The sequence below is a fragment of the Peromyscus leucopus genome, chromosome 20, assembly GCF_004664715.2.
Source record: "Peromyscus leucopus breed LL Stock chromosome 20, UCI_PerLeu_2.1, whole genome shotgun sequence".
Taxonomy (NCBI): Eukaryota; Metazoa; Chordata; class Mammalia; order Rodentia; family Cricetidae; genus Peromyscus; species Peromyscus leucopus.
The window spans coordinates 18,022,392-18,043,728 of record NC_051080.1 but is presented as its reverse complement, the minus strand read 5'-3'; the positions used below and the strand labels follow the sequence as shown (position 1 = coordinate 18,043,728).

The window sequence follows — 21,337 nt, the reverse complement described above, 5'->3', positions numbered from 1 at the left end:
AGAATGGCCTTCTTCCACGCTGCTTGCTTTGACCCTTCCACTGATATCTGCCCTTTCCATGTAAACTAATGCCATCTGCTGACAGCCTAGGTCAGAGCCTGCTGGTAAGACCCTCCCTGTGCTTCTGGTGTCCTATCCTTGATTAAAGACGAGACTAACTGTCCTGTATCACTATAATAACAGACCCAATCAAGATGAACCTCAACAATGCTAAGAGGTAAAAACCTTACCCTTCACTCTCACGGTGGTCCTACCTCTCCGAAAGAGACCTTTCCTGTTTCTGTCTTTTAAGACTTCTGTTTGCCTCTCATTGTTGTAAACCCAACCACATGACCACCTTGTCACTGGCCTGTCTGTACAGACCTCCAGGTCTTCTATGGTTGGTATTGAGATTAAAGGCGTGTATCTCCATGCTGGCTGTATCCTTGAATACACAGAGATCTACCTAGCTCAGCCTACCAAGTTTCTGCGATGGCTTGCTATTAGCTCTGACCCCCAGGCAACTTTATTTATTAACATACAAATAAAATCACATTTCAGTACAAATAAAATATCACCATAGCTCCCCACTTGTAGCTTTACGTAGACCGTGCCTCGTCCAGCCCAGGTCTCCCATCCTCACAGTGGTATGCTTAGCCAGGCCTTGCGCTGTAGTCCAGGGCCAGCACCCACTGTGGTCTTGCCTCTCACGTTGCTTTTTGTCTACATGCTTTGTCCCCAGATTGGCACAGCAGGTACTTTCTAAATGCAACGTTTCCCATGGAGTGTGTGTGTGTGTGTGTGTGTGTGTGTGTGTGTGTGTGTGTGTGTGAGAGAGAGAGAGAGAGAGAGAGAGAGAGAGAGAGAGAGAGAGAGAGAGAGAGAGAATGTGTTGGGGGGTGGCTGTTGGGTGAACCCTGGGACTGCCTGGCTTTGTTAATGTAGGCTGGCAGTCAGCAGGACACCCAATAGGCCTTCCCTTCTCTGTGCCATCTCCTCAGCCCTAGGTCTGCAGCCCTCAGCTCCAGTACTTGCCATCTTGGAGCACTCTGTGTAGACTTTACAGCTGCTTCCAGAGCTCCATGGGACCTGGACTCAGGGCAGTTCAAACCATGTAGCCAATCTAGACATAGATACAGGGCCATCCCCAGCTGGACCACCCTGCACCTCCATTAAGGTGGGCTTTTCTCTCCAAAGTTCTGCCCAGCCTGTGTTGGGAGCAGTCAGACTGCTGCTGTCCTTGTCTTCTGCCTGTGGCCAGAGTGCCGAGGCCTTCTTCTTGGCCTCGAAGGTCTTTTCAAAGCAGAGTCCCCCCCCCTCCCTTTTTCTCTTTTTCCCTTATAGACTTGTGTCATTCTTGCCTGAATGTTTGGATTCTGAAAAGTCCTCTTCCTTTCCTGAGCTTTGAACAAACTGAGAAATAAACAAAACAGTGGCAGATGGAAGCAAAGAGGACTGCCATTCTTGCTGAACAAGGGGGCTTGAAGTGTTTTTCTAGTGTGGAAGCCAAATAACTGGCTAAATCCAGGATTGTCCAGGCTGCTGTCTCCAGCCAGAGCTTATAGGTCAGGGCTGGGCAAGCGATGAGCTCACAGCACCTCTGTCCTCCCTTAGAGTAGTGATTAGCCTCCTGGGGCTGGCTCTCACCATGTGAAGAATACCTCAGACATGGGTAGGAGTTAGGGAATATGTCATCCCCTAGTTTCTTCAGCTTGTAATTGGGGTAGCCATTATACCCCTAGTCAGCTATGCAGGGAGAAACATGATCCTTGAGCTCAACCCACTGAGACCCTTGATCCTTCGAGGACCAAGGCACTGCCCATGTAAGTGTGTACTGTTAAAAGGAGTTCTGGCTCCTGGTGGCTCTTGATGGGGTTTGTCAGACTAGAGAATCAATAAATGGTCTGTAAGGCCTTCCTGACCCAGAGGCTGCAAACCACGCTTAGATTTGTTTCTTATCTCTGTCCAGTTGGAAATGTTCATTCTGGCTTATTATAAATTCCTCCATGAGGACGAGTGACACCATGCAAACACATGCCAACAGACCAGAGCATTAACCTTCTGCTAGCTCCCAGGAGAAATGAAGTCTCACAGGTTATCCTTGGCAAGCTCAGGTCAAAAAAGTGAAGGCTAGAACCAAATTTTCTTATGGCTTTTAAGTTCAGGTATGTTAGAACCCAGTTAGTCCTGAGTCTAGCTTCTGCTCCATCAGTTAGCAGGATGCTCGGCCCTCTAGGATGAGTGTGGCTCTTTCGGGTCTGACCTTCTGAGCTTGAGACTGAGCCCAACAGTTAGTTGTTCCTTCTGAGAGCTGACTTCTAGGAGAGTGCATAAACCTGTCAGAGATCTGAACTTCCAACTGTTGGTAGGAAGTCATCCCAAGGCTCTGAGCAGTTCCCGCCATGTTCCCAGATCCCATCTTTGCTGCTGCTCTAGGTCTCTGGAAGGCCTGGTGTGGTCTTGGTGAGGTTGGCAGGCACAGCTCTTCTTGGTCTTGCCCTTGCATAGGGGTTAGCTACAGGTCCAGAGCCCCTCACTGCAATTCTTTATGGGAGAGCTGTCCCAGTATGGGAGTATGTCTGGCCCTTCCTGCTGTGGAAAGACTCCTCAGTAACTTGTAGGCTTTGTTAGCACTGAGCCACACTGGCTGCTTGACATTGAAGACTTCTGCTAGCTAGCACATGTCCTTAATCCTACTCTGTCTTCCTGGAAGGTCCCCTTCAGGATCAGGCGCTAAGGTACCTTGAGTGCTATTGTCATGTCCTGAAGGGGATCAAGGCTGATGCTTCTGACTCTGCTCTGTTGCCTGCTGCCTGTAGACTGCAGTGACCGGCTGCCCTGAGGTGCAGGCCACCTGGGTCCTCCATCGTTTACAAAGCTACAGAACCTGCTCCCTGTGGGCTCAGAAGGAGTCAGCATTCTTCCCTGTCCTCTCACCACTGCCCCATGCTACTTATGAGTGCTGTCTGGTTTGAGTGCTGCCACTTGTCTTGCCAATGTTGGATTCGGAAGCCCTTCCCTGCTCTGCTGGGTTCTGTTCTGAGGCTTCCCATCAGGCCACGCTGGCAGGGTGCTCATCCCCATCTCACAGATGACGAGATGCAAGCCCAGAGAGACCACCTACTTGTGGGTGCTGCACAGCTCCTAAGTGTTAGCTAAGGTTCTATTCCAGGTCTCCCTCCCTGAAAGCTCCCTCTCCCAAGCTGTGCTGCCCGTCCCCCAGTCCACACGAGCCTCCCCAAGCTCACCCACACTGCTGAGAATAGTCACCTCTCACTTCTCACGCGGTGACTCCATTGTAGCACTCGGATTGTTGCACCGTCAGCACATTTGCCATTTGTGCTCCCTGGTGGGCCGGGTGCTTGCTGTCCAGGTGCCCAGTGAGGTGGTCATTCCCGCAGATGGTTCTGCTCAATGAGCCAGACACATGGGTGCTGGTTTCTTCAATTTAAATGTAAATATCCAACATTAACAGATAGAAATGTTCCATGAAGCATTCCTAGGAACTGTGTGCATCCTCTGACATCAGATGGGGGTGAGACCCGGTGGTGCTGTGCTCTATTGGTCTTATGCAGAGTGTTGCCCTGTATCTGTTTCTCAAGAGACAGCCTAGCAGTGTGTACTTGGTTTGTTTTATAAAATTGTTTTGCATTATAAACTTCCCTTCAATGCTTTTTCCTTTTTGGAGTATCTGGGTTATTGGAGGGGAGGTGCTCATGTGTGGTACGTCTTTATGTATGTTCACCCATGTGTGAGTATGTGTGCATTGGTGTGTGTATAGGCCTGGAGTTGATGTTGGTTGTTTCTTTGATCTCACCCCCCTTTATTTTTGGAGGTATAGTTCCTTGATTGAATCCGGAGCTCACCAGTTCTAGCTAGTCTAGCTAGCTAGGCTGATCTGGGGGTGTCCTGCCTCTCTCTCCCAAGTACTGGGGTCACAGGTGGCCTCCATAGCTGCTTGACTTTTTTTATGTGGGTTCTGGGTATCTGAATCTAAGATCTCAAAGCCTCCCCAGCCTCGTATTTTATTTTATGTGCATATAATACACATTGTTATTTTTCCTCAGGACAATTACACCTTTGCCCAACCTGGGATCCAGATGAAAGTGAAGATGCTGGAAGAGCTTGTGAGCCGCATTGATGGTGAGTCAGCGTCCGGGGAAGCTGCTCCCCCAGGTGGGGAGAGTGCTGGCTGCAAGCCTAGGGAGGTGGCCTCGGGCCTCAGCTCTGCCAGACACCAAGGGCCTTGCTTGCTCTCACCCAAGTGCATCCTTAGCAGGAGAAGGTGCTGTTCTGCCCTTCCATTCTGTGCTCCAGTTAGGACTCCATGGGGAAGGAGATGCCTGTGCTCCTGGCAGCCAGCCTCCCTCCTGGGTCAGCTGCAGCTTCTCATCTGGGCAGCAGGGTGGTTGCTGATGGCTCTCCTTTTCGTTGCCTCTCCTGCCTGTGTATATCATTTCCTATCAAGGAGGATAGAGTAATTTCTCCATGGAATCCAATTAATTACCAAGTCCAGAAAGAACATCTTCAATATTATAGAAAAATTATAGTGTGTGCTCGGGCAATTTTAGATTATGCTTTCATGTTTAAGTGAGGCCTTTGAAATACTTTTTACCTTCGTCCTTAAAATAATTCCCCCTGCGATGTGCTGAATGTCATATTGCAATAGCAGAGTTTAATTAAATGAAAGTTGAGAGATAATGCTTGCCCATTCCAAGCTGAGCCTCCTGATAGTTTGTTAAATTAATGAGCAGAGCATTAACAAAGTGATGCCAAGCAGAACCAGACCTATGTACATATGTGACACCAGCCAGTCAGCAGTGAGCTGTAGAAAATGCTCTCTGCTTCCCAGAGTCCTGGGTGAGTCGGGCAAGCCAATCTGTCAAAGGTGCCGAGAGAACTGGTGAGGTGTAGTCCTGGCTTTGCGCCTTCTCTGTGTGCAGGAACCTCCCCAGCCTTCCCCTTGCTGCTCCGATGAAAGGAGCAGACTGTCACAGCCCTCTTCATGGGAAGACACTTGGTTTGGGAAATGACTGAGTGACATTATAAACCAGAGCCAAAAAATTCTAAACTGCACTGTGTTCCTTGATTGAGTCTGGGAGTCGGTTCTGTGTCTGATGGTTATTACCTCATTTCCATATTATGAAGTCTCCTGCACTTCTAGAAATGCTTTATTGGATTCAGTGTGTTTAGCTGCTTTTCACCCTCTCTCCAAAGTGCTGCTCTTTCTTCCGTCAGTGCACCCTGTGCATTTATTCTGCACTCACGTTGCGCTCTCGCTCAGCTCTGGTTGAAGTTTTTTCCTACCAGCGATTTCACAAGTGTCCCTGGCCTCATTTAGTTCTTTGAAATACTATTTGCAGGAGCTGTGAGTTACATAGTTCTAGCAGGTTCTTCCTTTCCTCCTGTGCCCCTTAGAAGGCTTATTTTATATTTTCCGTGAGCCTTAAGTTGTGGCCAGGGCTGGTTCGCTCCAGCGCTGCAGTTGGGGAAATGCTTGAATTGATCTTTTTCTGTGCTGTGGTTCAGAAGGAGGCACACTGCAGATTTACACTGTGATTGTTCAGAAGAGCATCAGCAACTACTGCAGAGCTGCCCAGCGGTGCTCTGGGGAAAGCTTCTCTTTATTTCCACCCAAGATCAGCTCTTTACAGCACAGGGTGCTGTCCGCTGTCCCAGGGCAGGCTGTGCAACCTGTTTGTTTCTGTTCTCAGGACCACAGCTCTGAAAATATGTGTAACTGCCTCATCATAAGGACACTGGACTATGCAAGCAGGAAATGCCTCATCCTCCAGGCCTCCAGGCCTGGCTGGGAGCCTTCTCATTGCCCTGCTGCCACTAGTGTGTGGAGAAGCTCCAGGGCTGCAGCTCTGGTAGCTTCACCTCTAGGCGACCCACTGTGAACCTTTCATTAATGGCAGGATATACTTGTAGAAAAAAATTACTTAAAACAACAACAACAACTTAATCTGCTGCTTGAGCTCTGCATTTCTAGGGAAGGCCAGTGTTGATTTCAGAAAGTATTGATGCCTTGGTGAGGGGGAAGAGGTTGTGGGGCTGATGAAGACTAGGGGCTTTATGCTCTGTTCCAGATGGGTGGTGTAAAAAGAACAATTGCCCTGTAGACACAGAGATAGGGAACCCGGGAGTGGTGGATGTGTGAGGCTGTGGGCACGGAGGTGAGACGAGATGGAGAGTCCGAGAAGGGAGGAAGATAGGCGCTGAAGGGCGGTGTCTGTTGAAGATGGGCGCCCTCACCATTTTCTTGTGGTAAGGAGGAGTTGAAGAATTGTCCAGAGACACTTTGAAGAACTTCCCATTTTGAGTAATGCCTCTCCAGCACTGTTGTTTGTTTTTCGAGACAGGATTTCTCTGTGTAGCCTTGGAGCCTATCCTGAAGCTCGCTCTGTAGACCAGGCTGGCCTTGAACTCAGAGACCCAACTACCTCCGCCTCCCAAGTGCTGGGAGTAAAGGCGTGCACCACCACCACCCGGCCTCTCCAGCTCTGTGAACCTCTAAGGAAGGTGCCATGGGAACATGAAGCTGAATGGGTGAAGGAGGGTCATGTCTGTAATGGAGGTGAGGAAGAAGCAGACAGCAGCCTTTGAGATGGCACCGGAGGGGGAAGCAGAGGCCGTCTCTGGAGCCGGGGAGATGGCCTATGAGACATTCATGGAGGCCCTGTGGAATGGCAACTTGAGCTGTTGGGGTTGGGACTTCAAAAAAGGGGGGGGGGCTTTTACTGCAGCAGGTTCCTACTGAAGACAATTAAAAAGGCAGAGATGATGTTCCCAAAGCCAGTAAAGAAAGGAAGAAATGAAAAGGACAGAAAAAGAGTAGGAAGAAAAGAAAATCAGTGTCTTTCGAGAGAAGGGGTGCTGTCAGAGATACAAGAGTTACTGGACCTTTGCGTCAGGCTCTGGTGAGATCAGCCAGCATCAAAGCCACTGCTATCTGGTGGGCATGCCTACTTCCAGATCTAGTGGTCCCAGGGACCACTTGGCAGCCTTGGGGGATGCTAGGTGGACTCTGGCTGACTCAGGATAGGGATCTTTGGACATACTGCCTGCTTTCTGAGAGCTAGAAGGGTGATACACCAGGGTGTGTATGTTCGTGTGTGTGTGTGTGTGTGTGTGTGTGTGTGTGTGTGTGTGTGTGTGTGTGTGTGAGACGTAACCCTCACATCACCCCAGCCCTACTTCCTGAGAGCTAGAAGAGTGCACACCAGGGTGTGTATGTTTGTGTGTGTTGGGGGGGAGGGTCACGTAGCCCTCACATCACCCCAGCCCTGCTTTAAGTCACGGAGGACTGGTATTGTTAGGACCTGTGTTTTTTTGGAGTTTTTTCTGTGCTGGAGTTCTTCACAAGGCTCCTGACATAGAGAACAAAATCTTTTCTAGAGGAAGCCCCCAGAACTTAAGTTCTCACTGTCTTCTGTTTCAAATGAACGGCCCGTACACAGTCAGAGATGATCCCTACACAAGACTCCTGCACTGAGAGTAAATAGATAAGAGGGCCAGGTCCATGAAGTGGGGAGCTTTGCTGATCTGTAGACGCACAGAGTAAAACTGCTGTTCTTATTATGAACGAAAGCAAGGATCATGAATATACCTCTAGGACTAGGAGACTATACAGTTTTGCAGAAGAAGTTTGAAAAATATCCAGTCATGCAAGCCTGATGACCTAAGTCTGGTCCCTGGAACCCACTTGGAGAACGAAGTCCACAGAGGTGGTCTTTGACCTCCACATACATGCCATGGCAGGCTCTCCCCACTTCTCTGTCTCTGTCTCTCTTACACACACACACACACACACACACACACACACACACACACACACACACACTGATAATAATATGATACTTAACAACTAAACGAGGAGTTCGGGGGGCAGGCCTAACACATCAGGCGCAGGTAGCAGAGCAGTCAGTGCCCTGGAGGTGGATCCGAGAGAACTGGGTGAAGCAGAGGGCACCAAACGCCAAGTGCAGCAGGGTGGAGACGGAGAACAGGATCTCAAAACTCCATAGGAAGGGAGGACAGAGGTTAGTGATCTGAAGAAACAATGGCTCCCACTCTCAGATTCGAGAGGCCAGTGGGTCCTGAATGGAATTAACAGAGAAAACTGTGCATATACATCACAATGGATTTAATTAAACCAACCACAGAGAGAAAGTTTGTGTTTTAGAAAGCTCTCATTATGTAGATTAAGACATCCTCAATCTCATGATCCTCCTGCCTCAGGCTGCTGAGTCCTGGAATGAGTCACTAGAAACTGTTAAAGCTATTACAGAAGAAAGATATCCATCAGTGATAGCTGTTCATTGAGAATGGTCTTAATAAATATACCAGGCAATGTCAGTCTGCCAAAGGAGCATCACTCTGGAGTCCGCGTCCAGCACACGTATCCTTTAAGGTGGAAATGCCAGTCTGTGTGAACCTGGATTCTTTCACACTGGCCCAGGAAACTGGAAATAAAGATGGAGAGTGAATAAACTCACACAGGAACTGTCGGGCTGGTGCAACCAGGAGGATGGTCCCTGGGAGCTTTAGACTCAGTGCAGAGGACAGACAGCTCAGCACCAATCCAGCCTGGGGGAGAGGCAGGCTGTCTACTCAGAAGTCCGTAGACAAACCAGATACCCTGCTTCAAGAAAGGCACACTCTCTTTCTGGCTAGGTCTGAAATCCAGAAGGTCAGTCAGATCACTGTCCCCCAGGGCATTGGAAAGGATTTGACATTTCCCGTGTGAAAGCAGCTCCATCCACAGCAGAAGCTGGCTTCTGACCGTCACTTGCTCATGGGGGCTGCATGCTTGTATGTCCAAGTGCTGTGGTTCCTGGCAAGGGCCCCATCCCCTCCTAATTGCACACTTTCTTGCCCTAGTGTTGAAGGAGCAGCTCCTGGGATGGGAGGAATTTTCTTCGGGGCCAGGCTCCCTTGACAGGCCGCCTCCCCACCTTGGGATAAATGGGTTTCACTTGGGTCTCCTGAATTGCTGGTAGGTGGGTGTTAGGAGAGACTGCCACATAGTGCCAGATGGGCTGGAGGCACTGTCTGAACAAAGGCCAAGGCTTGACCTTTAGGAGGTGGGGTGGGCACCCCTGATGGGCTCAAAATAGCACTCAATTCTTTTTTCCTTTTTGTATCACTTCTTAATCTTGTGAGACACACTGCTTGTTTCTGTTGGGAGAAGCATGTGGAACCTGCATCTGCTCTGTGCTTCCAGCTCTCCACCTCACCTATGGTGGACATGGCAGACTGTATGATTGGGAAAGGTTGTTCCTGAAAGCATTTATTCAGAGAAATACAGACCCATGTCCCCACCCCGCAGAGCCACCACCATCAGACAGCTACTTACTGTGCTAGTGTGGCTTAAAAATTTTTACCATCTGCCAGAAGTTCTGCTGGGAACACTGGTGGCCTGGGGATGCTGCTGTGCAATCCCCTTGGGCTCTTCTATTGCCTGCAGAACTTGAGAGGATCCATGTTCAGGACTATGTGTGACAAGGACCAAGGCCCTCAGTGTTAGTTTTAGTGTGGTGGCACAATGTTATTCATTAAGCAGCGCTGTTACTGTGCAAGAAAAGTCAGGAGGTACAACAAAACCCACTATAAGACTTTTATTAGGAGGAGGGAGGGACAGGACAGAGTGTGTGGTCAGGCCTGTTGAAACAGGACATGTGCGGAGAGGGGGGAGGGTACACGGACCCGCCTTTTATGGACTACCCTGCCCATGTGCACATGGGCCCATGTGGCTACTCCACACATGCGCATAGATTATTTGATCATGCTGTGCACTGATTACGGAGGATGTAGGGCCCGAAACAACTAGGTGGAAATGACTAAGTGCCTTGCCCGGGGCATGCATGATCATTGGGGGCATAGCTAGAATTCCTGTCACTCAGGCCAGCCCAGACATCCCAGTGGGATGGGAACACTCTGGTGTTTGCTTGGGATGTGGTGCCATTTTGTGGTGCATGTGCTCAAGACCTGCCGCGCTGGCTGTGCCCCTCACCCTATGACTCCTCTCTTACCCCACAAGTGCCTGCTGCTGTCTTCTCCAGCCTCTTGACTTTGTCAGCAGTGGCTCCCCCTCTTCTAGTGGCCTCTGTGGATTCCTGCCTGACTCAGCACTGTCTGCTTCTCCGAGAAGGTTTTGTGGGACTCCTCTGTGTAGTTGATGAGGTCATGGCCATGTGTTCGGATTGTACTGTGTAGCATGTTGACCAAATTCCTAGTCCAAGTCCACACCCCTCTTAGAAGCTAGAGTATGGCCTAGGCCTTGGGAATCATAGTGCCCTCAGCAGCTTAGTTCAGAGTTTATCCTCTGTACAGCCTTCCTTGTGGCCAGCTGGAGGCTCTGTCCTGCTGCTCTTCCCTTTGTGATTCACACCAATGGTAGCGACTATCAGAAGTGTCCTTGGGGAGTGCAGGAGGAAGGGCCTGAGAGCTTGTGTGAGCTCCTCTTGTGTCCACAGAGACTGGAATGCAAAGCCCATTTCCATTTTATTGGGTAGCCCAGGGCATTTGGCTGCAATGGTATCAGGGAACAGCCCAGGCTGAGAGGGTAGTCCTGAGCACAGCTAATGGACACTGCAGTCACCAGCTCAGAAAGGACATTAGAGAGTTTTGTAAGCCTCAGTCCCATCCAAACTTGAATTCATTTCACAAACATCTAGAATATTGAAGTCAGGAGAGGCTAAGGGCTTGACATTTTTATTTAGGAAGAATAATTAAACCCCACAAGGTTCATGGCCAAGGGCCTTAAATGACTAAAAGCTGCATGTGTCTTATAGTGGGTTCCATCCATAGTCTAGTCAGTGTGCATCACAGAGCTCCTTAGAAAGCAGAAATGGAATGCTGTCTGTTCTTCCCTGTCCTGCCTCTCTCATTGTTTAAATTTATTTAGGAGTTTGTGGGCTAAAGAAGATCACATGTGTGTTCACTGTCCACCTAGTCCGAGTTAGTGAAACCTCAGTAGCCACCTGCTTCCACCATTAAGTCAGTTCCCATTTCAGTGACAGTGTCTGTTAGACCCCCGCCTCCTGGTGGAATCAGCCTACGGAATGTAGCCTGTGATTTTTGCCCACGTTGCATCTGGAATGCATATGTTTATTTGGAAGTGAGAATTTACATTTTTGCAGCGAATCATAATGACCCCTTGCACATTTTGTCATTAACATCCATTATATCTGAGATCACGTGACCTGAATTGCTGCCAAGATAGAATTGCCAGAAATGAGCAGGCATCCAGCCTTTGCCTCCCAAAGGCTGTGACCAGAGCCCCTCTGCAGAGTCTCGGGCCAGTGCCCACTTCCAGGCCTTGTCCTCATGTCATGTCTGACTGTGGCACAGATTCCTCTGTGTAAATGAAGCATCTGCCGTGTCTTCTGACACATGAGATGGAGAGCTTGCTCTGTGTTACAAGATCGCTTGAGCATGTGCAGCCACAGCAGTGCCTAAAGAGACGCTGGTCATGCCCAGTCAGAAGACCCAGATCAGATGACAAAGAACGAGTTCACAGAGGAGATGAGAGTGTTAGCGCTTCAGGAAGACCCTGGTATCATCTCAAGAGGGCTGTTTCTGGAGGCCCAGGGACTGTGTGAGGTGGCTTCAGGGAGCAGGGAAGAGGCGGAACTATAGGAGCTCTTTTGCTCTCCCTGGACCCTGGGTCTACTGGGCTTTGCCTCAGGTGGTTGGAGGGAGCCTAAGGTAGAGAGACACTGCTGGGAGGCGGAGGGAGGCTAGGAAACTCGATGGTAAGCCCAAGCTGAGCAAAGGTTATTGAGGAAGGTCAGCCACAGATGCTGCTGCAGTGGCCTTGAACCTCTTGCTGGGCCACTCAGGGAGACTGAGCTAAGGAAATGCGTCTCCCTGGGTTTCTTACACTATTGTGCTGTTTCTTTCCTTTAGTAAAAACAGGACTAACTCTGTCCTCTGACCTAATCTCTCAAACCCACATGCCTGCTACAGGTCCAGGGTGCCAGATTCAGCAAGCAAAATACAGCTGTTGTCCTTGGCTTTCAGGTGAACGACGAGTTTTTAATGTACATGCCTGGGCAGTACTCAGCAAAGCTCCACTTCCCTGGGCTTCCTTGATCTTACCTGTAACAGTTCCAAGGATGAGTTCAGAGAGGCAAAGTGTAATTTAAGCCTAATGTAAGCTTCAGGCTCCCTTTTCTTTCTAGACACTTCAGAGAATGGTGAGAATATGACCTTAAATGTAATAGATTATTTGAAATTATACACACACAGCCTTAGGTACACTTGCATACATCAATATATACAAACCATGTACATATACATAGAGCACACACATATGTGCCTGTGTGCATAAAAATACATATATACATACATATATATACACATACCTCTATATACACACTTGTATATGTATACATACACACCTTTATACACACATATGCATATACACTACCTGCATACACCTATATGTACCCCAGTATACACATGCATACATACCTGTGATTATATGTACCTGTATATTTATATACATATGTCTGTATACATACATACTACACCTGTATATACCTGTACATATACTCATATACACAAAACCCCTTCTGTATACATACATATTCCTGTATATACATTCATATACATCTATACACACATTTGCACACACTTGTATCACATAAACACATATACACTCATGTATATGTACTCCTGTATATACATGTGTATACATCTATTTACACATACACATACCTATATATACTTGTACATGAACCTGAATATACATACACACCTGTATACATATATTATATGTCTGTATGTATACACATGTATCTGTATACATGTATATACATACATACACATATCCATTTACATGTTTATATACACCTTATACATAAATATACCTGTATGACCAATGCCAGTATACACATACAAACACATCTATATATACACATATCTATAACTGTGTACATATGATACACCTTTATATACATATGCCTAAACCTATACACAAATATATACACACCTTTGTATATATTTTTTCCAACCTATATATACACTTTTACTTACCTATACATACAAAGGCACACACGCACATCCAGAGATGTCATGGTCATTGAGTTGATGGTCACTGGACCTGTCATCGTTATACCTTCAGATGTGGCTCTCCTTATTGATGTGGACACTGCATTGGCCATTACTGGTCTTGCCATTGTCCTATAGATATCTTGGTACTGGCTGCATGTGCTAGTGTCTTGGTCTGTTGGGACCAGCTTCCATCTTCTCCAAAGTATTCTCTTCTGTGGCCAAGGCTGACTGAGCTCTATAAGCACTAGGTCCCTTTGGCTTTTCACTGTGAGATGCTGTGCTGAGGCTGAATACCCACTGCTCTTTCTTAGTGAAGTTCTTCCTCTTCTGTCTTACTAGTGATTCTTTGCAAGGCTTACCTAGGTTCCCTGTGCTGGTAGATACATTTACCATTGTTTGGAGCCTGCAGGAGGATGAACTGTTTTGTTTTTGCAGTGGCCATGGATATTGGCCTCTGTGTCCTAACATTGTGCCACTGAAAGTCTGCAGGTGCTCTAGGTTGCTTAGTCATGGCTGCCCAGGGTGAGGGCCTTGGTGCAGATTCTGGTGCTTTCCTCCTCTGACCAGTCCATCCCTTAAGGCTGATGACATCGGCCTGTGAATCATGGCACAGTGACTGCCCTGTCCTCCTCTGTCCCTCTTTCTCCACAGCTTGAGGCTGGCCGGACCTAGGGCTCCTTGTTCCCATTGGTCCCTTTACAGGAGCGCTCAGGGCCCACTCAGGGTCTCTGTACCTGTCCTGTCCTTTGTCTGAAGCCATTGCGGACCTTATTGCCACCTTCCTAGCAGTCAGATGTGTTTCCTCATCACTGTGACCAGATGCCTGACAAAGCAGCTTACAGGAAGGATTTATTTTGCCTCATTTAAAAAGGTGATTTACTATTTTTTTTACATGCATTGGTATTTTGCTTGCATATATGTCTATGTGAGGGTGTCAGTTGTGACAGTTGTGAGCTGCCATGTGGGTGCTAGGAATTGAACCCAGGTCCTCTGGAAGAGCAGCAAGTGCTCTTAACCACTGACCCATCTCTCCAGCCCCTTGCCTCATGTTTTTATGGCAGGGAAGTCATGATGGCATTCATGATGCAGTACTATGGCTTCCAGAAGTGAGCATGTGGGAAGATGAGGGGTGACAGGGACAGAAAATGGTCACAGACCAAACTGGAAAGACCTCGTGCAGGCCACGGGAGAAGTCTACAGTGGCAGCTGCTTTGCACAGAGTCCAGAAGGTCCTGTTGGGATCCCAGGAGCATGCCTTGCACACTCACCTCAGCACAGGGCCCCAGTTACAGCAGAGGCCACGTGGAAGCTGGGGAGGGGCCTGTGGCCAATATTTTTACCACTTGCCCCCAGTCCCTTAAGGAAGAAAGCACTAGAACTCATTACTGAGCAGTGGTCCTACCTCTGCGTGCTAAACGGCTTTATCTCCTTGTACTTTTTCCCTTTCTTGGGTTTTTAATTCCAGTTAAATGTGATTTTAATGAAATTTCTCTGAAAGCTGTCGTCACTACATTGTAAGGTTAAAATTGACTTATTCTTTCAAGATAGGATTCAGTTATAGCTAGTAAACTAGATTCAGTTTTATTACCAGCCAAGTGAAAATATTTTTATTACCCTGACAAGGTAAGCAGTCGGAGAGCAGAGAATAAATCAGCGGTGTGGCTCAGGCCCAGGCAATCCTTACTGTGACCGCCTCTTGCCACACAGCAGTCCTCTCCAGTGTGCAGCCTCATTAGGCCTCAGAATAGCTGATTCCAAACTGGAAATGATGATGGTGTTGCATTGGAGGCGCACAGACAAGCTGATTGAAAAGTACACATGTAAATGCAGTCCGCTTAGGACCATGTCGTAGCTTGGGGATGTTCCCTTGGGCAGAGGAAACCCTGTGTGCAGTGTGCAGCAGAGGTCTAGCCCTTGGGCTTTCTCAGAAATATGCCACAATGCCCGGGCTTGGCAAGAGCCAGTCTTGAGTGCTCGCTTATATCCCTCTGAGGACTGCATCCCCCGTTGCCTGATTGTTGTGCCCTGTATAGCCTTTTACCTATAGACCCTTTGGCTCTCCTGTTTTTTCCTCTTAATAGATAACATGGCAGGATGGCAGGGTCTCCTGATTACAGGGTCTTGATCTGTGGGGATAGTGATGACATTTGCCACCGAGTACTGTCAGGATAACTGGAGGAGACTCAGTCTCTCAGTGCTGTCGATGCTCTGTTCCTTTGGGACATCCCTACTCTTAGGACCTGATTTGAGGGTCCATGAATGAGCAGGTTCTTGAGCTTTCTGGTTTTCCTCATTCAGAGAACCTAGAACCAGCCCCATGCTGGAATGTTATTTCTGGCTTACTCTTTTGCCAGCTTTTGCTTCAAGTCTCTGGTCCTAGGGCACATTTTCAGCCCATATGGTTGCTTGGGATCTTGACATCAGGCCAGGAGACCATCTTCACTCTTAAAGTGGTACCCTGGAAGAGCAGTCTGTCTGCCACTGGGGTCCTCTTTCACCCTCTACTTGCTTGCTGTTTGTAGGCCCTGCCACCTCTTCCTTTTTCCTTCCCAGCACAAGCTCATCTGCAGGGCTCTTCCTTAACATGTGGAGAGGGCTCTGTTAACACCAAGGGTTAGTTTGTAGTAGCACTTGAAGATTGAGGGCACCACAAGGGTCCTGGGTCATGTGGTCTTCTGGTCTACCCACACCCAAATCCCCAGCAGGACAGCAGGATTGCTTTTTTTCCTTTTAAGGCCTCATACTGATGGGCAAGTTGGCTTGTGACCACAGAGGACGTTCTGTCCTATATTAGAATGATAACAGTTGTTCCGAGAGCCCTTTCCCCAGGCCACACTCAGCACAGCTGGAAAGGAGTGCTGTTAGGAGTTGAGGCCCCCAGCACATCTCTGCTCCCCACCCAGCCCATTTAATGGCTGTGGGAAAGCCAAACTGCTTCAGTTACTGCAAGGTGGGAGGGCAGGACCAGCACTCCACAGAGACATAGGCTGCTGTCCTTTGGCACTGATTCCTCACTACCCCTGCTTCTTTCTCTTAATTACTGAAAAGTTCTGGGACAGGGAGGCCAAACCATGATGAGTGCCAAGTGTGGAGAGTTTACCACCTGGAAGTGGCAATGGCCACCTTGGGCAATGAAGTTCAGACCAATGAAGCCTGGTAAGCTCTGGACCAGATGATGCGGTCTCTGTGGCCCCCATGCTGAGATTGATGTTCTGGGTTTATTGCTGAGCTGAGATCAGTTAATTACATCACAAGCAGAGACTTCCGAGTGCGGTGATTCGCCCTGACCTTAAGAAGAAAAGTGTTGGCCTGAATGTAGGCCATCAGATCTGCTTTTGATATGTGATCCAGCATCCTTCCTGTTCATGGCTGCTGGAGAGGATCTGTGTGTTTTGTCTTTCTCATGGTAAAGGGCTGGAAACTTTCTCACCCCCCAGTTAAGTAACTACATGGGCTGGGCCTTGTGGCACACAGGTCTGGAGGCCATACCTTTTCACTTCGGTCTCCCATTCAGAGGTGGACTTATGATGGACCCTCTGTACCCTAGACTGTGGGTGCCTGGTGGGCTCAACTTGCAGCTCACTCATGGTCCTCTGTACTCACCTGGACTTCCTCAGTAGTTGTGTCCCCATTACTGCATGGATTCATGCCTCGCTCTTTTATGCTCAGTCTCTATCTCAAGATCGTAGGGGTTGTTGATAACAGGGCTAAGCCAGACTGTATAAGGGGCTTTCCTTCATGGTTACAGCCAGGGTAAGGGCATGGGGAATGGCAGTGTATGGTGGAAGAGGATCGTGGGGACTGTATTTGGACCCTGGTCTCCCACAGGCAAGTCCTGAGCCCCTAAAAGTCCATGAAGGGGCACCTACCAAACAGGGTCAAATGTTCTCCTAGGCCAAGAGGACCCCACCCCCTTCCTATGGTGCTGTGAGCTATGAAAATGCCGTGTGTAGAGCCAGCCTTAGCTGAGTGTGCCCTGCAGGGGGGTCCTCACTGCCTATTGAAGCCTCGGCCCCACTCTGCCTCTCTGACTGGGCTAGTACAATGCTGCAGATGCTTAGCAAGTGCCCCCCTCCCCATTGCATGTGGGAATGGGGAGGGTCACATGGCAGCAGTGAATGTGGTAACCTCTGGACCCAGGGGGCCCTGCCATCCTGGCTTCTGGGAGCATGAAAGGGCTTCACCATGGGTAAGTCACCTCAAGAATGCAGGCTGCACCTCACTGCACAGGTGTAGTTGGAATTTTCTTTGGGCTGCCAACCAGCTAAAGACATGCAGACTTATTATTAATTATGAATCCTCAGCCTTAGCTTAGGCTTGTCCCACTAGCTCTTTTAACTTAATTTAACCAGTTTTTGTTCATCTGCATTTTGTCTTGGGCCTTTTTATCTTTCATTCTATATGTCCTACTTTCCTGCTTTCTCAGTGTCTGGCTGACTGGCCCTTGGTGTCTTCCTGGTGTCTCTCTTTTCTTTCTTCCTTGGGCCTAAATTCCTCCTCCTCCTTACTCTCCCTGCCCAGAAGTCTTGCCTATACCTCCTCCCCCACTATTGACTGTTCAGCTTTTTGTTAGAGCAATCTAAAAAATGTCATATTCTGTAGGTGCTTTAGGCAGGCAAGGTAAAACATCAACACATCTTTACATAATTAAATAAGTGCAACACATCTTTACATAGTTAAATATTCTGCAACATAAACAAATTCAACCCATCTTTACATAGTTAAACAAATACTCAACAATATAAACAAATGCAATACATCATTACATTTTATACAAATGTAACACATCTTTGAATAGTTAAATATTCTGCAACATTTTCTTCTTTTTGTCTAAATAAAAAGAAAGGTTTTAGCTTTACTATAGTAAGACTATATACAATAAGAACAATTATCAATAAGAATTACATTTACAAAATCCAGTTCATGTGCATTTGGCAAATTCAGAGAAAATACTCCATTATCTAGCCTATCTTGGTGAGTCCAAAGTTGTATACCTAATTTACTTTCTATCCTAACTTGTATTACCAACCCAAAAATTAACTTTTTAGACCTCAAAACATTTTCTTAGATAAACAATTTAAGCTTTTATGTTTCTCAACCTTATAAACTATATCTCTTATGTAAGTTTCTTTTCTGAATGTGATAACAAGGAAAACTATAACTATCTCATCTTCAATTCCATCATCGTCCCAAGAAGGATATAATATTACCTGAGTAAACAGGAAGTGCAGCAAGCAACTTTCAAAACTATAGAAATGCCAGAGACATCTAGCTACCTGGACAGTCACCTAAGATTGCTCTGCTAGATACTCACTCCATTATCTAGCCTATCTTGGTGAGTCCAAATTTGTGACATCCATCTTTGGCCTACACCTAAAATATCTGACAGATTTTTCTGTGAAGCAGGGATTTTGAAGGACTGTCCCACCTTGTTTTTTTTTCCCCCTTTGTGCCCTACTTATCCAGTTTGTACAGCATACAGTCAGCAGTTGATGCAAAGGTAGTTTCTTGCCCAAATGGCTAGCTTTGACATAGTGAAAGCAAACTCCATATGGAAGTTCTTAGATGCCCATTATCCTTTTATGAAGTCAATTGGTGCTGCCAGGAGCACACATGTCTCATTGTCCTTTTTCAAAACGCCTTAGGTTATTAAACATCTTAAATGTCATATTCTGTAGGTCTCTGAAGCATTTGAAGATCACCTATCTATATAAAACATGTCTGTTTAATCTTGAAAACATACCTAACATGACTACAAGTTTGATTGTTATAGATGACTAACTACTAACCTGCATTTCTTAATTATCCTAAACTGTAGCTAGACTTTTCCTGCCTTGCCCACAGTCAGGACAAATCTCTGTCACTCGCCAGTCCCACAGCTGCTCAGACCCAACCAAGTAAACACAGAGACTTATATTGCTTACAAACTGTATGGCCATGGCAGGCTTCTTGCTAACTGTTCTTATAGCTTAAATTAATCCATTTCCATAAATCTATACTTTGCCACGTGACTCGTGGCTTACCGGCATCTTCACATACTGCTTGTTATGGTGGCGACTGGCAGTGTCTCTTTCTGCCTTCCTGTTCCCTCAATTCTCCTCTCTGTTAGTCCCACCTATACTTCCTGCCTGGCCACTGGCCAATCAGTGTTTTATTTATTGACCAATCTGAGCAATTTAACATACAGACCATCTCACAACACTAAACACTTTTTACTAATAGCTTTCAAGAACTAGAACTTTATATTACAATTTAAAATGAGCTGCATAGCTACAGTATCTCAAAACAAGAGTAGCAACATATATGATATAACAAAAATAGATTAAATTTGCATCAACACACAAAAATTCAAACTGATGTAAAATATTTGAGATGAATAACTGTCTTTTTATCCTATATTCCCATATCCCTACTAAATGATGACAAACAGCCATAGCCCACTGAATGACCAAAACCTACCCACTCCACCTCTTGGGAATGTGGGTATTGTGTTCTCTAGACTGCTTCTTTGTTGTCTGGGGGCAATGGCATCCCCAGGGGATCCTGTGAAAGTTGAGATAATGGTCAAGTCCTAAGAAAAATAGTTATAACATTTGTTGTCCAGTCTCTTTGTAATGAGAAAGTGCAAGGCTTATCTGAAGTCCTGGCTAGAATAGTCTGTGAGGCTGGACCATCTCAGCTAGCAGCCTTGAGGTTGTTCTGAATGCACAACTCTGAGGAACCTGCAACAGAAGCACTCTGAAAGGCTGGATCACCTGGGCCACACATTTTCATTGGTGTCTGGTCCCCTTGCTCTGAAAACACACAAACTTTCAGAGGTTAATAAACATATCTGTAATAACATAAGTATGCACTGTGTGTTGTATACAAGCCAGCCAAGATGATTTTTTTGTTTTATGTTTGAGCAGATAAAAGACATCTGTCTTTTTTATACATTTTATAAGTTTGTTTGGACTGCATAACCATGCCATATGAAAGGATGACATATAATAATACGTCACGAGGACTCTATAACCAACAAGATTTATCATGTCTCATCCAGTCTCAGAGCTCCTCCCATGTCAAGGGATCAGCATATATGTCACCTGTCTTGTAATTTTTATAGGTTTATTTTTTTTATACCTGTAGCCAAGATTTCAAGGTTCTCCCCTAATTAAATCTGGTCTCTATTAATTTTGAAGGAATTTACAGACTTTCATTTCCTGTGGAAACAAAAAACATAACCTCTTCCCCAATGCAATACATTTTTTGAATTCCATTTTAAAGTTAAGACATTCTTAAAGTATCTAGGCTAGTTTAATTCAGCAGTTCCTTTTATAATTCTGTGTCTCTCAGTAGCTGCTGTTCACTCATCAGAATTAAAAAAATTTAAAGTCAACAAAGCACCATACAGGATCCAGACTCCTTTTTTTCCCGTTTTTTTTGAGACAGGGTTTCTCTGTGTAGCTTTGTGCCTTTCCTGGAACTCACTCTGTACCCCAGGCTGGCCTCGAACTCACAAAGATCCACCTGGCTCTGCCTCCAAAGTGCTGGGGTTAAAGGCGTGCGCTGCCACTGCCTAGCAAGACAACTATTTTTAAACTATTTTTCCCTATGACTGTCTATACCCATTTACTTTTCTTTCTTAAGCACCTATGTGCACTGTAACCTGATTAAAGGTTTTTTTTCCCCCGTCTAGACCTGTTTTACTGTGCACCTGTAGTGTTCTCTGACCATATGAGCCAAACCTTAAATTGCTATGGAGCAGCTAGGTCCTCTGCCTGGTGGTTGGCTCTGCCCCCTCCTCAGGCCCATGAAAGCCGAACCTTAAGCCCACAGGCCTGGCAGAGAGCTGCATTTAACCAAGAGTTGTATTTAACTGCCCCAACTCTAGGAAGTTGGCACCTGCGCTATGGCAGGCATTTTTACTTAGCTTGCTGTTTCTACCTAGTGTTCTGGCTGCTCAAGTGCTCTGCTGCACAGCAGTGTCTCTTAAAGGAGCCATATCTGTTTTTGTTTTTGTTCGTTTTTCTCAGTGTTCACAAGCCCTATGTGGAAATTTGGGCCCTATGCTGGGCACCATTTGTAGTTGGTGTTTTCTCTGGGCCACCAACTAGCTCCCAAATAAAGACAAGGAGACTTATTATTAATTATGATGGCTCAGCCTTAGTGTAGGCTTGTCCCACTTGCTCCTTTAACTTAATTTAACCTGTTTCTATTTATCTACATTTTGCCTTGGAGCTTTTTACCTTTCATTCTGTATGTCCTACTTTCTTTCTCGTGTCTGTCTGGCTGGCCCCTGATGCCTCCCTGT

At 46.8% G+C, this 21,337-nt stretch overlaps 1 protein-coding gene across 1 annotated transcript in view; it reads left to right on the top strand.

The window, feature by feature from the left end:
• Nucleotides 1-21,337, top strand: part of Tbc1d22a (TBC1 domain family member 22A) — a 304,315-nt gene that overhangs the window by 158,802 nt on the left and 124,176 nt on the right. Inside the window, exon 10 of the mRNA XM_028878158.2 lies at nt 4,047-4,122. Coding sequence (XP_028733991.1) covers nt 4,047-4,122 — 76 coding nt within the window. The remainder of the gene's footprint in view (nt 1-4,046; nt 4,123-21,337) is intronic.